Source organism: Volvox carteri, assembly GCF_000143455.1.
Source record: "Volvox carteri f. nagariensis unplaced genomic scaffold VOLCAscaffold_14, whole genome shotgun sequence".
NCBI classification, from domain to species: Eukaryota; Viridiplantae; Chlorophyta; class Chlorophyceae; order Chlamydomonadales; family Volvocaceae; genus Volvox; species Volvox carteri.
In genome coordinates, this window is record NW_003307557.1 from 505,775 (window position 1) to 523,118 (window position 17,344).

The 17,344-nt window shown below is 55.6% G+C and overlaps 4 protein-coding genes and 1 pseudogene across 5 annotated transcripts; 3 read left to right on the plus strand and 2 right to left on the minus strand.

The window, feature by feature from the left end:
• Positions 1-805: 805 nt before the first annotated feature.
• On the minus strand, positions 806-2,137 carry VOLCADRAFT_89757 (uncharacterized protein; the record flags this gene model as incomplete). Its single annotated transcript, XM_002949437.1, has 5 exons — positions 806-931; positions 1,395-1,457; positions 1,571-1,667; positions 1,951-1,995; positions 2,076-2,137. 5 exons carry the CDS (start codon positions 2,135-2,137, stop codon positions 806-808), a joined length of 393 nt encoding a protein of 130 aa, XP_002949483.1.
• Positions 2,138-2,854: 717 nt separating this feature from the next.
• Positions 2,855-6,363, plus strand: VOLCADRAFT_74197 (uncharacterized protein). Its single transcript, XM_002949319.1, has 11 exons — positions 2,855-2,900; positions 3,216-3,396; positions 3,608-3,794; positions 3,994-4,154; positions 4,500-4,687; positions 4,901-4,987; positions 5,078-5,230; positions 5,405-5,481; positions 5,661-5,824; positions 5,908-5,969; positions 6,058-6,363. The coding sequence occupies exons 2-8, from the start codon at positions 3,230-3,232 to the stop codon at positions 5,413-5,415; spliced, it is 954 nt and encodes a 317-aa protein (XP_002949365.1). The 5' UTR covers positions 2,855-2,900; positions 3,216-3,229; the 3' UTR covers positions 5,416-5,481; positions 5,661-5,824; positions 5,908-5,969; positions 6,058-6,363.
• A 913-nt stretch (positions 6,364-7,276) lies between these two features.
• Positions 7,277-10,336, plus strand: VOLCADRAFT_80638 (uncharacterized protein; the record flags this gene model as incomplete). Its single annotated transcript, XM_002949320.1, has 6 exons — positions 7,277-7,391; positions 7,540-7,589; positions 7,796-7,878; positions 8,247-9,481; positions 9,754-9,832; positions 10,315-10,336. The coding sequence occupies 4 exons, from the start codon at positions 7,277-7,279 to the stop codon at positions 8,359-8,361; spliced, it is 363 nt and encodes a 120-aa protein (XP_002949366.1). The 3' UTR covers positions 8,362-9,481; positions 9,754-9,832; positions 10,315-10,336.
• hsp40A lies at positions 8,742-8,972 on the minus strand (annotated as a pseudogene; the record flags this gene model as incomplete). Its single annotated transcript has 1 exon — positions 8,742-8,972. A coding segment is annotated over one exon (231 nt), but the record flags the coding sequence as incomplete, so codon positions are not given.
• Positions 10,337-14,017: 3,681 nt separating the features above from the next.
• Positions 14,018-16,902, plus strand: cnk2 (NimA-related protein kinase 2; the record flags this gene model as incomplete). The annotated part of the gene is made up of 4 exons (XM_002949321.1): positions 14,018-14,088; positions 15,316-15,540; positions 15,989-16,210; positions 16,443-16,902. 4 exons carry the CDS (start codon positions 14,018-14,020, stop codon positions 16,900-16,902), a joined length of 978 nt encoding a protein of 325 aa, XP_002949367.1.
• Between the last annotated feature and the right edge of the window lie 442 nt (positions 16,903-17,344).

Below are 17,344 nucleotides of genomic sequence, written 5' to 3' on the forward strand. Positions count from 1 at the left end.
GTGCAGGATTGTGCAAGAGGGGAGAATGCAGGGCTCCCCTGATGTGCAACCTTATACAGGGACCTGCAGGGAGTGATATATGATTACAATACCTGACTTATTTTACCATGCCCGCCAACGCGGCAGTTTTGTGAAATTTTTCATACGTCATTCATTGCTGGCTGTTGCTGTGTACATATAACGTGTTGGCTCATGGATGAACCAAAATGGTTCCTTTGACTGACGTGATTTTTGGTAATTTTTTGATTTCCAACTTGTTATCTATGTTGTTGCTGTTAGGCTGAGTAACAGCGTGAGAGCCGATGGCGAGAGTGCAGGAGAAAATGTGTAGAGTGTCGCTGATCAGGCAGCATTTCTTTGCCCAGTTTGGTTGCGCTGTGCTCCTTTTGACGTGGTAACAGTAGCCGAGAGAGAGGGGCTCGGGACCTACTCTCAAACTAGGTTAGCACATAAACAAATATGGCAGTGGCGGGAAGTCCGAACCGCTGCGTCTGCCAACCCTGCCCCCTATAAGCTGCCGCTTTCGTTTATCAGCAGCATTCAGTGGCTGCACCCTCAATTCACTTGAGAAGACCGCAACGTAGGAATTACAATTGCCTGGTAAGTTAGTTAGTTAGATACATTCTAGCTTTTAACACAACCATCAACCTTCATCGCTGGCTCCACACCAACGCATGTTCCACTACTGACCCGGCATCCTCGTTGTCACAACATCCAGCAGCCCAAAATAATCCAATATGTTTATCCAACTAATTAGCACTTGCTTCGACACATGCCAACAGCAATGCACCGAAAAACTGGCACATTACTTTGGCAGCAGTGCCAGCGCACTCTGTACTCCCCACTTGCACACAATACCGATTAGTGTGAACAGACCCGCGTAAAGCAGACTGCCACGCATACGCTTATCCGGGTCGCCAGTGGAGTAACCCTACGGCGCAGTCGAGACAATGTATAGTGTTAGGGTGTCAGGCTTCGTCGTCACTGAAGTATTTACTGTGTCGGGTGCAGTGCTAGCGATGGTCACTAACCGTCGTCTGTGCGTGCGTGTGCGTGTGTGTTGGTTACCTAAGTGCTGGTTACCATTGCTGTCGACGCCCCAGCGTCACGACCATCATATAGTCTACACTTGCCATGCCCACGGGGGCTACTGGGTTCGGCTGGTCCTGCTTGCACAGGACCCCACCTGATCCGTTCACCCAGACACATGGTGATGCCAATCACACAAACAACGGCAGCGACCGAATGCTCCGCACTGCCTACGTGTTGGTACAACAGCAGCGGTGGCTTGTGGCCGCATTTCACAACTCTACCACCATCGTTTTACCGGTAATAACAAAAGTGCTGGGTATGATAACGCGAATACCCTGGCTTCTCCCTTGCGAAAGCCCTACCTGCATGTACATAACGCGTCCCACCAAGTAGATGACTCCGGCCGCAGCAGCAGTGATTGGGTGCTGCGAGTCGGGAAGAAGGTACCGTCAGCATACGACCCATGTCTCGTCTGGGACACTCCCTCGTCTCCCTTAGTTCACCCCCCATACGATACCCCTCTGAGCTTATTAGTTACCTTAAGGCCCGCAGTGACAAGCAAAGCCAAGAAAATGGGCTGGTTCTCCAGAGAATTCTGGTGGCCGCGCTGAACGCAATTGAACGCCTTACGGTGCCTGAAAGAGAGAGACGATTCAAGTAGTTACAATTTACAAGGCAAAGGTGCTGACAGTGCTACAAGGTTGCTGCGAGGTGCGGGAAACAAACAGTTATCGCTACACGTCCGGACATACATATACGCGTCAAGGCGTACTTACTCTGCGTTCGCGCAATTCTCCGACGTTGCATACAGCGCTGGGTATGTAACGTTATACCTGTAGTTCACATGCAATACCGAAGCGGTAAATAACCTCACTGTGATCCCGTACGATCCAGACCACAGCTTACAATCTGCCTCACTTTTTCCTTGCTTGCATCACTTTCACAGCCATGTAGCCATGATGCCTGAGCACCACGAGCGGGCAATTTCATGTCAGCGTCATCAGTCGGCTTTGGGTACTTCGATACACGTCACACAGACTTACACCATCCACGAAGCTGCAACAACGCCAGCCACAAGACCAAACTCATTGGATATAGCTGGCATGGCGACGGTCGCTGGTGAAACAGTCGCGTGAACGCGGGCCGGAAAGGTGCTACGAAGTAGTCTGCGATCCAAACTCCCAGATGGAGGACGTAAGGTTGAATGTTTTGGTATACCAGTCTTCATCTCTTGGGGCTTAATTGCTGGTTTCAGGGCCACCAACCAAGCTGACGCATTTTTAGGTATGCCGTACACATGTATTTGGTTCTCAATCACATGGCGAGCACCTTCAAGTGGCGAGCACCTTCAAGTGGCGAGACTGACAAAGCTTACTCATAATACGGTGACGAAAAGCCGAGTGAATCAGTATTGATACTTCAAAGAGACCGCAACAACGGGACTTGATTATATTGAAGCGAAGTGAATTAGATCCCATAAAAACTAATAACGGTCTTGATGTCTAATAGGGGTCTTGCTGATTGATAACTATCCTTGTTGTAGCCGTCGACGGTGGCATCGCTTGACTGGATCTGTCTTGCTTGATGCATTTGCCTGACAAATAATTTGATATGGCAGACTACGGTCGTCTTCAAGACAGGGAGCGTGGTGCCACAATACATACGCAAAACCCGGCCTTTGAAGGTTACGGATTGCGCGATTTGAGTGGACACAGGAAGAAGGTCAGTGGTGGTGGCCAGGGTGCACAGGGAAGTTGACTCTGCGATGCACGGAATCCGCCTTGCCTCCGTTAATCCCACTATTCCCTCTGCCTTGTTTTAGGTCAACACGGTTGCATGGAACTGCGATGGACGACGGCTTGCAAGCGGTGGGTATTGGGTTAGGGGTTGGGGCTTTGAGGCTTAGCTTCGGACCGGCTGGTGACGCGAGAATGGGAATGACGGGTGGGCGGACGGGTAAAGGGGAGGGCGGCCATGTCCCCCCCGACCAGCAACACGGGCGTAGATGGATATCGTGGGTTACCCGAGGGTCCCCAGGATCATCATCACAAAGATGTCCAGGTATGGTATTTCCTGCGAGGAGACGACTGCACCATTCCCCGGGTAGATCCCCCTTTTCCCGCTGGCACATTCCTAAGCCGTCGCTGCTTCCCGTTCCTCATTATGTGTTGATTGGTCTCCAGGCTCAGGCGATCGTATGATACGCGTGTGGACTGTGGAGCACTACGGGCCTGTGGCTAAACCGGAACGTTCAGACGCCGAGTACAACTCGCATAATGATGCCATAAGCAGCCTGGAGTGGCGGCCGGACCACCCCGACGTGCTGGCTAGCTGCTCAAACAGCAAGAATGACACCAACATACGGTGTGCGAGGCCTTGTCGGGTTATTACAGGACGTCTAACGAAAGCGGCAGTCGGGCGGTTCCAACCCGAGTCGCTTTGGAGACGCGGTGGAATCACGAGTAGCGCACGGGTACACTGTAACAAACAAACGTTAGGCGCCCACGGACGGGCAAATAGGGCCGCAGACACGCCCACGGGCTGTGGACTTGAGGCTGCCGGTATTCCCGTGCAGGTTTCATGACGCAAGGACGAACAAGCAGACAGCCGCTGTGCAGCTCGGGAACGAGAAGAACTTGGTGTTGTCGTGGTCACTGGACGGCTTATCGGTGGTCATTACGTGCTCAAACGACGAGGTCGTGTTTGTGGACACGCGCAAAATGCGGAGGTCGCGGCAGTGGGGGCTTTCTGGACATACGAAGGTGCGTGGCCGTTCCACCAATAATGTCTTGCGGATGGCACCTGAAGCCCTGGTGATGTTAAAGCAATGGCAATTCAGCGTCAAGCGCCCAGGGAACTACTTTTTTTTTGAATCCTGTTAAGCCGCATGCCATTAAGTCGCATTGCTTTACCTGTCGGTTAAGGAAACCTGCAGCGCCCTTTTAACAAACACTATTGCAGTTGTCCGAGGTGCGCTGGGGTCCCACACAAAACCTCCTTACAATGGCGCTTGACGATGGCACCGTGCGCATTGCGCCCCTAGCCAAGTTGGACAGTCCCATCTGGCGTCTCAACTCCCATGCCAGTCATACAACGTGCCTGGCGTATTCGCGTGACTACAAGTGAGAGCTGCTGTGATATGTTGCCAGGTTTGGATCCTTTATAAGCTGAGCAGGGAAGAACGTTTTCGAGGAACAATCACCAGACAGAGAGATCGGGAGCCCCTGTGCTGAACATAGCCGTTCCGTGCAATATATGTGATAGTGTGAAGCCAGCTTGGGAGTCCCTACGAGTCCCTAACCCCCCTGATGCTTTCGGTGCCCTACCCATGTGTGCCAACTTCTGCGGACTCAGTAACTTTGGGGTTCAGCACCCACCACCACCAGCATGCAGTGGAATCTGCCGGATCAAAGAGGCTGGGAAATCGCGTCCTGTTACACCTAACGTTATTCGCACGCTGCTCACAGGTACCTGGCATCTGGGGGTTCTGACGCGCTCGTCAGTCTCTGGCATATGGAGGAGATGACTTGCCTGCGCACTTACAGCAGGCCCGACCAGTCGGTCCGGACGTTGAGCTTCAGCCATAACAACAACTGGCTGGCATATTGCAGTGAAGACGGGTATGGGACCATCGACATCGTGAGCACGCTGACAGGTGCGTGCGACTTTGCACACGGTTTTAACCGACATGCTGCAATATGCATGGCGCTACGTAAGCCTCAACGCCGTTGGCAATCTGGGTTGCCAATCTGGATACGATAACGTACCATGGTACATTGCTTTTTCTCTGTATCGCATGCCGTCGCTCGGCATTCCCCATGCTAGATGTTACATACATGTGTTGTTACGTGTGGTTGGCTTCCCACAGGTGATGTCGCCAGTACGCTGAACTTGAAGAGCTACTGTGAAACGGTGGCCTGGTGCCCATCTGCACCAGTGCTTGCCTTCGCAGGAGACGAGAAAGAGGGCTATGGCGCAGTAAGCATCTGGGCTCCACCAAAGCCAACAACTAGCTGATAACTACTACCCGACCGTCGCGGGATGGACAAACTAACTCATATTCGTGCCATGACTGGGCATCTGGTCAGGGTGTCGTGCATTGGCAGACACGACCGGGATGTGACTGCCTCTATGGAGACTGAGAAGGGTACGGTGCTTCACCACGATGAGATGACAGTGACGCCATTTGGTTCATGTTCATGTGTCACCATGGCGCGTCAACGTTGTGTTGAAGTCAGGTGGAATTGTGTTGTTTACACCATAAGGCGCCGAGTACAGCCGAAGTAAGGAGTTACTGCCATGTCCACGGGTACTGTTTATCAGACGCCTTTGGCTGCCACTGCGACGGCTGCTCTCGGACCACAGCCTGTAATGAAGGTTTAACCAGCAGGCATCGTAATAAAAATGACTGCGAGGCGTTGACTATCTACAGAACATGTGCTATGTGTAGTCTCACCTGCGCGTCGGTGGGTGCCCAAGGGCACACGGATGATGGCCGGTGTGACATCATAATTGGTGTTGGTGGAATGGACGCAGCAATGGATGCGCCACCGCTGCTGAACAGAGGCTGGGACGGGCGGTGCGTGTCTCCACGGCTGTACCAGGAGTCCTGTGAGAGCAACACCACGCATCGATTCAGGACCAATGCTGGTTATGACAATAGTGTCTGAAGCCGCGCTGGAAAGAAGTCTGCAACTTTTTCGCGCAGGGTTTGATCAGGCAAACATTTTTCTAGAAACACCGTACACAAAGACACATCTTCGAGCTTTCCTCAAAGCGTTACCTGTATGACGGGCTGACGCCTGGCATTCTCCTCCAACAACTTCAGCATCTCCCTCTCCCTGGCCAGCCGCTGGTTTTCTGTGGCAAGGATGCAGGCGCCATGCATCACACTGAGACGCACTAATCAAGAAACCCACTATCCCCCACAAGACTTGAGAATGGGCACTTCATTGAAGGTGGGCTGTGGCGTGAATTTCGTGGTAGGTGGCATATATGGATCTCAGGCGGGCAAGTGCTGTCTGGGGAAAAGCACTCGCCTGCAGCCACTTCAGCTGCAAAACGACGCCGAGCGGCCTCCTCCTCCGCCAGAGAGTAATGTTGGGTTGCCATAGAATGGTGCCACGGTCTCGCCCCATCCGGCAACCCGTTGCTAGCTGGTACCTGGACTGCCGAGACCTCCTGCTCCGGAAGCTTCGGGCTCCTGGTGGGATTCGGCGTAAATATACGGTGTTGGATGTAGTGCCCTCATCACCTGCCGCGGACCGCCTAGTTACTCCTACCTACCTGCTTGCAAGGGTTGCGTTGCTCGCAACCAGCTCCTCCCAGACAGCCGCTTTATCCCCGGGCTGCATACGCGAGCAGGTTGTAATGCAATGTCCCTGCAGGACTGCCGAAGATGTGGCTTGCTCTCAGATGCACACGCCAGGACTCTACCTGCGGGTTCAAGGACCGAAGGAGACGCTGATGTGTTTCTTGCTGTCGCTCTTGCTTAGCCTTCAGCAGTGCCTGCTCCCTCTGATATTGTGCCTCCAAAGACTCCTCATTTGCGCGACTAGGTTCTGTGCGCTGCCGACGATGTAGGATTGATGGCCTATGAACGGTGTAACTCATTGTAACAAATTGCACTGCACTAGAAGCAAAACAATGACAGGGCCCCTTATAAAGCTCTTCTTGCGGGAGCTGTTGTGTATGAGTCAAAAAACTTTTCTTTCAAATAAAGCAACAAGAGTTGTTGCGAAACGTCAGGTTTGCATAGCTAAAAATAACACGACAAGCGCAAAGGTGACAAATCGCGAGCTGCAAATGCGGGGCCAGGTCCTATGCTTAGGTGATTTGCTGATGCGGCCTTCCAGCACGTGGGACCCTGCAGTTTGGCGCTTACACATAAGCCGTCAAGAATCATGTATTTTTGCTAGCAGGCATTGTGGTATCGGGTAGATAGTTGCATAAAAATTGTTCCCAGTCGACCCCAAATCCATCTCAGAGGCACCCTTCGAACCAAATTTTGTAAAACATGCTTCGCCTTTGTGCTGATATCTTGCGGGCCCGTGGACTTGCAGCCAGCGCGTGCAGTAAAGGCTTCGCATCGCCCACCTTTACCCTGAGGACATCCCTGTTTCATACGAGAAATGCCACTTTACATCAATCTGATTCCCCTGCTGAAGATCAAGAAACGTAAGTTTGCGCCGGAGACTGCTGCCTGCAAAAGATAGTTCCCGATGGCAAACCCAGGAAAAGGCGAATGTTCAGGGTCCAAATAACATACGTCGACAAAGAAGGCAAGGAACACACAGTTGCTGCTCCACTTGGCAAAAACTTGTTGGAGGTGGCACATGACAACGAAATTGACCTGGAAGGTGCGGAACGGCTGTGTGATGTCGTGTGAGGCCGTTGATGATAGACCGGTGGGGTGAACCAGCTTGGGCTTAGTTGACCGGTCCAGCAGCCTGTGATGTCAGGCGGGCGAGCAACTGACACGCCTCTTGTGTAATTTCCCGCTTCCAGGTGCCTGTGAGGGCTCCCTAGCATGTTCCACGTGCCACTTAATCTTCGAGGTAAGTGCCCGCACCTGTGCACATGTCCGGCACATACGTGGTTACACTGAGAAGGACCTTTGCGTGCCAAACTAGAAGTCTGCTGCCTTCACGTCTGCATGGATTGCGTGCGGCATGGCAACCAGACGCCGTCCACGTGCGGCCGTGCCGTATCATGACCTTTGCATTAGTGGTGTGGAAAAAACGCTGTCGTCCCATTTACAAAGGACGAGGACTTCTACAAGAAGGTGCCGGAAGCCACTGAGGACGAGTTGGATATGCTAGACCTCGCTTTCGGCCTCACAGACACGTGAGCAAAATCCGGGTTCAGTGAGAGAGGACGGGCAACGTAGTTTTGAGGGGGTTTCCCAGCTGCAGGTGCTAAGAAGAGCCAAAAACAGCTAAAAACGAGCCAAGCCTTGGGACAGCAGTTCGGTGCCCATCACCCCTCAACATGGCCCTGTACAACACGCGGTTCGTGCTTTATTGGGGAACGCTGGCGCCATGCTTCTCCTAGATTGGATAGATTTCCCTGCTCACATATTTTCCGTCCTGCTATATTTTCCGCCATGCTAAAATGCACTCCGTTCTTGCAGAAAGGTCCGGCACGACACACTCGTTTCCCCGTGTTGACACCCACACCCCGTTTCCCCCTCATTTCTCCGGCTTGCCGTGCAGCTCCCGCTTGGGTTGCCAAGTAATTGTTACCAAAAGCTTGGACGGCGCACGGGTTCGCATTCCGGCCGCGTCACGGAACTTCTACGTGGATGGTCACAAACCCAAGCCCCATTAGCGGTCACATCTTACTTCACCAAACGAAATACCCTACGCCGATTGTTGTCAGTGCCCAAGTAGTAGCTGTTTAGGCATTTCCAGCTTGTTTACGTGCGCGCCATTGGTGTTTGCCATCACGGACTGATGTATGCTGGGCGTGTTTGCTGCGGTTACATAAAGACTCAGTTGTGATGCCGTTGGCAGTGTTTCTTGCTATGATACGAGGCCTGTGGGGCCCCAGTTTTTCCCATCTGCAGGAGTGCACGTTTCGTGTACGAACGAGGTCAAATTACGATTACACGAAAGGATTTAATATGTGATAGGTATCTGAAGCCGTCTGGCTTCCCAAAGCCATTATTTGTTGAATGGTTTGCAGCTTTTAAGGGCCTCGTATAGGGGACACAGGGGAAATCCCGCTGACCATTTGATTTGCGTGAGCCCGCTTAAGCTGCAAATATATAAACCAGCATTTCGTTCCTCTTGCAGACAGTATGGTATGCGGTAGGGTGGCCACGGCATGAGGTTTGCCAGGGATGATGTTCAACTGTTGGCTAGCGTCCGCGGACACAAACGGCACACTGGGCCCACAAGCGTGTGTCGCGCTCTTGGAGGAGTGCACGCATCGTTAAACAAATGTGGCGCATAGACCATCAAAATGTTTCAAAAAAATTCAAGCTGCAATAAGCTCCGGAATTAGTATGCACATCCACGAGGTACGGAGTCCGGTGTGAATGGAATGATTTGCACGGGTCAATCCTTAGATAAAGAGCCTGCATGTCGCGACCCGGTTATTACCCCACCACCACCTCACGCGGCTCCCTCGGCCTTATCCGCCAACTGCTCAATGATGTCGTCCTCGCTGGTGCTCATCAAGCTGTCGTACGCCTTCTGTATCTCCTGGAACTTGGCCTTAGCCTCCTCTTGGTTGTTAGGGTGCTTGTCGGGGTGCCACTGCATGGCCAGCCGGCGATAAGCCTTCTTGACGTCCAATTTGGAGGCACCCAGCGGGAGCTCAAGCAGCTCGTAGTCCTGCCGGCCGAGGAACGATGAAAGTGGACAGTGGTTGCCAAAAGTTATCGCATACAAAAGGTGAAACGGAACAAACCGGGCTACTGCCCACCTGCTGAGCCCGGCGGCGTCGCACAACGCACGCTGCCATGTCATAGCCTGAAATTCTCAGATTGGCACAATCGCGACGCCTTCCTTGTGGGAAGTCGTGAGGATTACGCTGACCGCGGAAAGCAAATGACTTGCACATGTGGGGGCAACGAATGCTAGAACCCTGACACCCGATTGGGATTGAGGGCGCAAGCGTGCGGCCTAAACCCGACGTCGTCACCAAATCCAAGCAAGGTCGCCACCCACCTTGGCATGCCGCAGGTGGTAGAGCATACGCTCCCGTCGCTTGGCCTCGCGCTTACGTTCGTACTCTTTCTGCCGGTTCTTTTGCTTCTGCTCTTTGTTTTCTATGGCCTCCATGATCATGCGCTCAGCCATCTCCACTGCCTTCTGGTCACCAAATAGCATGATGGTGGCCAGCTTCTTCTCACCTGCAACAAGTAAAAGAGATTTCCCAACATGTAGGCCGACAGATAAACCCAAATATCCCTTCTTAAGGCCGGCAGGCAAATGCTAGCCAGACATCGCGCGTCACCTGCCCACCTGCCTGAACCAAAATTTGCCACAAGTGCGAAACATGTACACAATAGGATGCCATCGAAAAGGTTGCGGTCGGCAATGCCCTGACCCGTCACCTAAGATCTGCTTGCTCTTCCCTAGGCCTAAAACGTCCAGGCCCCACCTTCATGCAGCCGCCACCTACCCATCTGCATTAGGTCTTCCACGTCCAGCTTAAAGCCAGCTCCGAAACCCCGATTGAGCTCCTTCTCGTCCTTCTTGACCTATGGTACAGACCCGACAAGGTAGCACTGTGGTCAAAGCCAGCAGAATGGCAAGGCGCGATTGCATGAAACCAACCCACAACGGAAGGTGCCTAGAAGAAAGGCAACCCCCCAGGCCTCTCCACAGCTGCCAACACGCCTCTGTGGACCCCTCAAAATGAGCCTCAAAGGGACATTCTCCTCCGTTGCCCCGGGTTATTCCGCCCGCTGCAGCCCGCCCGAATACCGCTCGGCCTTTCCGCACGAAGTTAACTAATTTTCGGACAACCGTCAAAATGCGGCCGTCGCTCCCCGCCAACCTGCAAAGAATCTAATGGGCCCATTGTCCACCTGCAGGCGCCCTCTAGTATACCCACAACCGAGTACCTCAGCGCACGAGGCGCTGCAGCGCCACACCGCCTCCACTCTGAGCCTGACCCCCCTCCCAGATACCCCGGATAGCCCGACGACAACTTCCCCGGGACACCGACCACAGCAGCTACCTGAATGCGGCACTTGGATTTCTTCTGGATCTCCTTAATCTTCTCGCCCCCGGGCCCAATCATCAGTTTGACCTTGTTGGCAGGAATCTGAAGCTCCATGTCGGGGTTGGCGTCCGGGTCGTCGTCGTCCGACTCCTCCAGAACCTTCAGGGGCGGAGGAGCTGCGGCCGGGGGCGGGAGCGGGTGCGGGTAGGATGGGATTGCGCACCATGTAAAGACACCTGTTTGTGCCACCCAGGGGGCTGCTGTGCAGGCCGGTAGTAACACACTAGCACACGGGCCTCAGTTGGCTAATCGGGATCGCCCGGGGGACGAATGTGAGGCGCCAACTGTAAAGCGCAGCGTACAGGAAGACCCCACCTCGCCATTCATGCCCCTGCGCAGATAGCCACGACTACGGACTACAGACGACCTAGGCCGGCGTTGGGGTCCCCGTACAACCCCCAACAGTATTTCCTTCAAGGGATTCCGGCAAGCCGTCGTACCCTCCTGCCCTTTCGCATGACAGACGTCTGTGCCTCCGCCAAGCTGGCATATAGCAATGGACATCCAATTGTTTGGAGTGCTTGGTTGAGCAGGTTTGCACCGTGATTCAGCCTGACCCGCCATCCATTCGTCCACAGCCAATTGCCACCTTTTCATAAGGTCAACTTTAAAGCAGGTGGACCTCCTACTCTGTCCGGAAGCCCGCGACAGGCGCAGTACCACATCCCCAACCGCCGCGTCTTCTGAGCGCTCAACTCAGACCCTGACGCCGACCAGCACCCGAATGTCTTCCCTATCTCGTCGCTCACTACCTCGCTCCTTCAATAACAAACCTCACACCCACCTTTCCCAGCCGCCAGCTGCTCCGCCAGCTTGCGTCGCTGCTCCTGCCGCCGCGCCTCCTCCTCTGCCTGCAGCTGCTTCACCTCCGGCATCACTGCTGCCGCCATGAAGGCCTCCAGGGGGTCCTCTTCGTCACCGTCAGCAAGCTGGCGGGCGAGGTCATCCGCCATGTCCTTGGCACGTTTGGCCGCCACATTGGGTGGCACGTAGTTGGGATCATGACGCATGCGCTCTCGAATGGCGGCTTCGCGAGCCTGCGCGGCAGCCACCGCCGCCGCCGGGTCGTCCTCGTCCTCGTCGTCGCCACCTAGCCCAGCCGCTGAGCGGGCCGCGGGGACTGATGTGACAGGAGCAGCAGCGGTGGTGCCGCCGCCACCGCTGCCGCCGTCCGTCGACGGTGCAGCACCTTCGGCCGCAAGGGCCGCGGGGTCCTCCCAGGGCATCCATACCTTGGTTTCAGGCGCAGCAGGTGGGTCTGAAGCAACTGTGGGTGCGTCAACCGGTGCTGCTGGGACGGCAGCTTGGGCCGTCGTTGCGTTAGTTGCATCTGTTACTGCTGCCTGACGTGCTTTCCAGGCCGCAAGCCGAGCAAGCCTGTCTGCTTCGGCGCCCCCGCCCTGCTGCTGCTGCTGCTGTAGTGGTGGTGGTGGTGGTAGCGGCTGTGATGCCGAAGAGGTCTGCGCAGCTTGACCACTGCCGCTCAGCTCCCCATCCCGTGCGCTCCGTGCCCTATCCCGCTCACGCTCACTGTCCCTATCCCGATCCCGGTCTCTGTCTCGGGGCCGATCTCGGTCTCTGTCAAGATTTCTATCTCTATCCCGCTCGCGAGTGCTGCGGTCTCGGGAACGAGAGCGCCGGCTGCGGTCCCGGCTTGCAGAACGTGACCCGCTCCGTCGCCTTAGTACGAGGTTGGGGAAAAATGAGACGGAAAAGCTGCTCAAGATTCCATGTTAAGGAAGGGAGTGAATCATGTTGCCTGACGTGCCAAAGGTTTACGGGGGAAGACCTCCCTGGCCGCTGGGCTTTGTGTACGGCAGGAGAAAGACATGCACAAAAAACGTGGACGGAGGCCACGTATTGGGCATTGCTATGCGATGGCGTCTGAGCTTACCGATCCCTATCGCGCCGGTCCCTGCTGCGGCTTGGGCGCCGGTCCCGATCGCGCAACCTTTCACGCCGGTCCCGACTTCTGCTCCGATAAGACCTTTGATCTCTGCTAGAGTGGCGCCTGTCTCGGCTACGGCTTCGGCTCTGACTACGCCTCCCCATCCGGGGGAAGATCCCCAAGGGGCTAACTGTGTAGAGCTATCAAGGAGACTGAAACACGCATCCGCTTATTTGGCAGGATATGACTGCGGCTTAGGTACGAAGCATACAGGAATTTGTATTGCGCGTATGCGATACGTCAGTAACGATCACGGACACTTTGGAAGCGCTATAAGCGTAGTCCGCAGGCAATTATAGGATTATCAATCATTAGTAACAGCGCCAGTTCACAAATGGCACCATTTGCCCGTCGTCCTTTCGCCGTACGGTGTGGTCCGTCCTCAACCCTCACGGCTAATACCGGCCTCTAGGATTAGTGAGCTCCTACCCGATGAGAATAACAAATCACAGTAATAGTAATCATTCTTGGTTCCTTGGCCAGTGTGTTGACGAGCCTTATACACTGAGCCATGTCGTCGATAAATCTGGAAAGAGAGCTACGGTGCTGACCCACTACGTCTTAGGAAGCGGGCATCTGATACACCGCTTAAGCATTACAGCGTTTGGCTTCACCTGTGGGGGCTGCATACACGCGTAAGTAATGAACAGAAACAAGTTATAAGCCTGCAACCCACTTAACATAGGGCCAGCTGAAAGGGAACAACCAGGCCATTTGCGTATTGCGAGACGCTGTGCTCGGGTGACCTCCGTAACTGACACTGCAGAGTTCACTGGTAGCGCACTCTCGAGTTTAGCATATGCTTTGTGCATTTTACTACGGATTATGATATTTTCCTTCTGTCTCTACCTCTTTTATGGTAACTTCGGGTGCGCTTCTGGCGCCATTCCTGCCCGGACGCATCTACTGCCGCGTCGCTATGTCGCTGAACCCACGATTTGCCATCCCTGTTTTACACAAGCACATTTGAGCTTATTTGCCTGCGACGCTGCAACCCATTCCAGGCAGGTGGCAGCTCCACTAGCCCTACGTACCGCGAGTAGCTAGGGAACGGACGACGCTCTGCCCTTCTCACTGGACTTCTCAACCCCAGACCAGTAATTCACAGGAGCAGCAGCAGCATTTCCTGTCGTTGTATTCCCACCAAGCCATTTCCCAACCGAAACCCCACCGGCACCACCCGGACAGCGCTGTGGACGACCAGCGAACGAAGTCGGCTCGCCAGCCCTTCGGCAATCTTTTGCTTGATAGCGACGAAAAGACCTTCACACCCCACCGCCTAGACCCGATTGCTCGGAAATGGCAGCTGCGCAAAAAGACCGGCAGTTCAAGGTCCTCAAATTCGTGGGAAAAGGCAGCTATGGCTCCGTGTAAGTTGAAGCGTGTGGCCGTTCCGATGTTCCATTCTTCGCGTTGTGGACCTGAGTCGCAGCAGCTGCCGTTAATGAGCAAGGGAGGCCACCCGATGGTGGCAATGTCCATGGGGGGATTGTTGGAGCGGGACCGGGCAGGGAAGGAAAGGGAAGGGAGTCGGGCGTGGTGGTGGTGCTGGCGGTAGTGTGGGTGGTGTGGGTGGGGCCTGTCCTCATGGCCTTGGGCATACATAGCGGTATGCCTGCTCCACCCTGTCCCCTGGGTGCAGCCTCCATTAGGTCCCACTTAGGGGCGGCCAGAGCCTTTCCTCTCACTCAGCATCAGACGCGGCAGTAGCAACCACCACAGCAACCACCACAGCAACCACCACAGCAACCACCACAGCAACCACCACAGCAACCACCACAGCAGGAGCTGCACTAATTGGCATTAGGGTGTTTAGAGGCCCCAGGCAGCTGTGCCCCCCTAGGCGGGTGGGTGGGTGGGTGGGGGGTCAAGTAAGGACGGGAGGGCGCGGCCCACTCAGCCAGCATCAGGGCCCGGAGGGGTGAGAGCGCCCCTCCTGATGCGCCGTGACGAGCCAAGAGACGTCCACACAGCACCGCCCAGTAGTAGTAGTAGTAGCTGCGGGTTTGCTGGACCTTACAGCACTGGCGGGTTGCACGAGGTTTGGGGCCGTGCGTGTATCGTCCTGCTCACTGCTCACGGTGAAGTATGGAGGAAAGGTGGCTGGGGTCCCCAGGACCAGACAGGGTGGGGAAAACGAGCCGGGACCCGAGTTTGGGGGGTTGGGGGGATGCGGAAGGGTGTGGACGACGTGGAGGAGAGGGCGCGTCCTCGCACTGCTGACAGACAGCGATCGGGGAGGCCACCGTGACAGCACCCGGCGGCCCGGTGTCCCTCAGCGCTCCCCTCCAGTTGTTCTCCACTGCCGCCTAGCAGCAGCCGTGCATGTCCGGAGCCACCAGTCACGTGGGCCCTCTCGACCAGCACCTTTCCGCAATTATCTACATCCGCGCCTCCTCACCGCCTTGCCTGACATCCAAGACATCCAAAACACCCGCTACCATCATGCGCCTCCCCTCAAACCCCTCCCCAGGCTGTTGCTGTCAGCTCCCACCACCTCTGAACCCCCTCCCCTCGCCTCTTCTCCCTCTTGCCGCCTCCACGCTTGCGTACCCCTATGTCTGTGTGTCTGTCTATCTGTCTGTCTGGCCTCTCAGCTTCCTGGTTCAACGTTTGGCTGACGGACAGACATACGCACTGAAGGAGATGGACGTGCGATCCATGAGTCAGGCGGAGCGGGAGGACTCGATCAACGAGATCCGCCTGCTTGCCTCCGTGTCGCACCCTAACGTCATCTCCTACAATGAGGCGTTTCTGGACGGCAACCGGCTGTGCATCATCATGGAGTACGCGGCGGATGGCGACCTGGCCAAGGTCATCAAGTAAGCCATACGGGCCACTACTGGGATGGGAGTGCATGAGTCAAGGGAGGGCAGCTGGGGGAGGGCTGACAGAAGTGAAAGGAGCGAGGGAGGAGGGTAGGTGGAAAACCTACAAACCTACAAACCTTAAGACAAGGATTGCCGAATAGTGTTGAGAGTGGCGGGAGAGAGAGGAAGGGAGGTATGGGCAGGGAGAGGGGTGGAGAGGGGTGGGGTGGGGTATTAACGAAATCGGGAGGGGCCTAGAGAGGGGCGGGATGACGTAGAAGCCCTAAGGGTTCTTCCCAGCGCTAGGTGCCCAGGGGGCGCCAAAGCCGGCCCCTTGCCCACACCCCACCAACATGCATGTATCATTCTGTCATCCCCACCTCTCAACCCCGCTGGCTGTCCCCTCTCCCTCCCTTTCCTCCCTCTCCGGGCGTGGACCCGCCCTTCGCCCCCGCCCCAGAAAGCAGCAGCAGATGCGGCGGCCCCTGCCGGAGGACGTCATTTGGCGCTACTTCATCCAGGTGGTGATGGGGCTGCAGGCGCTGCACAAGATGAAGATCCTGCACCGGGACATCAAGCCCGGGAACATCATGGTGTTTGAAAACGGAGTCGTCAAGATCGGGGACCTGGGCATTGCGAAGCTGCTCACGAAGACGGCAGCGGCCAAGACCCAGATCGGCACGTGAGTGGTTCTGTGTGTGGCTGGGGGTGTGCATGGGTGTTGGTGCGGGTGGGTGGAGGTGGGGAAGACTGGCGGGATGGCGAGTTTTCCCAGACCGCCTCACCACCACCGCCACCACCACCACCACCATCAACGGTTCTGTACTGCCTGATGCTCCACCTCCCTGTCACGCACTTGCACCACTCATCCATTCCTCCCCGTCCACTGCCACCACCCTCACATCCATCCCCAGGCCGCACTACATGGGGCCCGAAATCTGGAAAAGCCGGCCGTACTCGTACACCTCGGACACGTGGGCAGTTGGCTGCCTGCTGTACGAGCTGGCCGCGCTGACGGTGCCCTTCGAGGCCCGTTCCATGAGCGAGCTGCGCTACAAGGTGCTCCGCGGCGCCTACCCGCCCGTGCCCGGCAGCTACTCCCGGGACCTGCAGCAGCTGGTGCGGGAGTGTCTCGACCCCAACCCCGACAAGCGGCCCTCCATGGACGACATCCTGGCCCTCCCCTCGGTGGTCTCGCGCACCCGGCAGCTGGTGCCCCAGGAGAGCCGCAACCCCCCCACCACGGCGGGGAGTGCGCTGGTGGAAACCATCAAGGTGGGGCGGGGTGGGGGAGGGGCGGGGCAGGGGAGGGGTGGGGGAGGGGACAACCAACGCAAACGCAGACCAGGTGGGGTGCGGGCCCCAATGATGTAAGAGATAAGGACTTGGGGTTAAGGACTCTTGCCGGTTCTGGAGTTATGTGAGGTGGCTGAAAAGGCCGAAACCTTGATTTGCGAAACATAGATATATAACACACAGGGACAGGGGGGTAATATGGAGATGGAACGGGATGTGATTGTGTGCGAAGTAGGGGGGGTGTATATATGGGTTACACAGAGGGGCTTTCCAACCTATGGTGGTGGCCACCCACCCTGGACGAGCATGCTGGCAGTCTCCACCGTCCCCACCCACCCACCCACCCGCGATGTGGCCTCCTTCCCGGGTAACATCATCATCATCATCATCATCGTCATCATCATCAGTCATCATCATCATCATCATCATCATCATCATCATCATCATCATCATCATCATCATCATCATCATCATCATCATCATCATCATCATCATCATCATCATCATCATCATCATGATC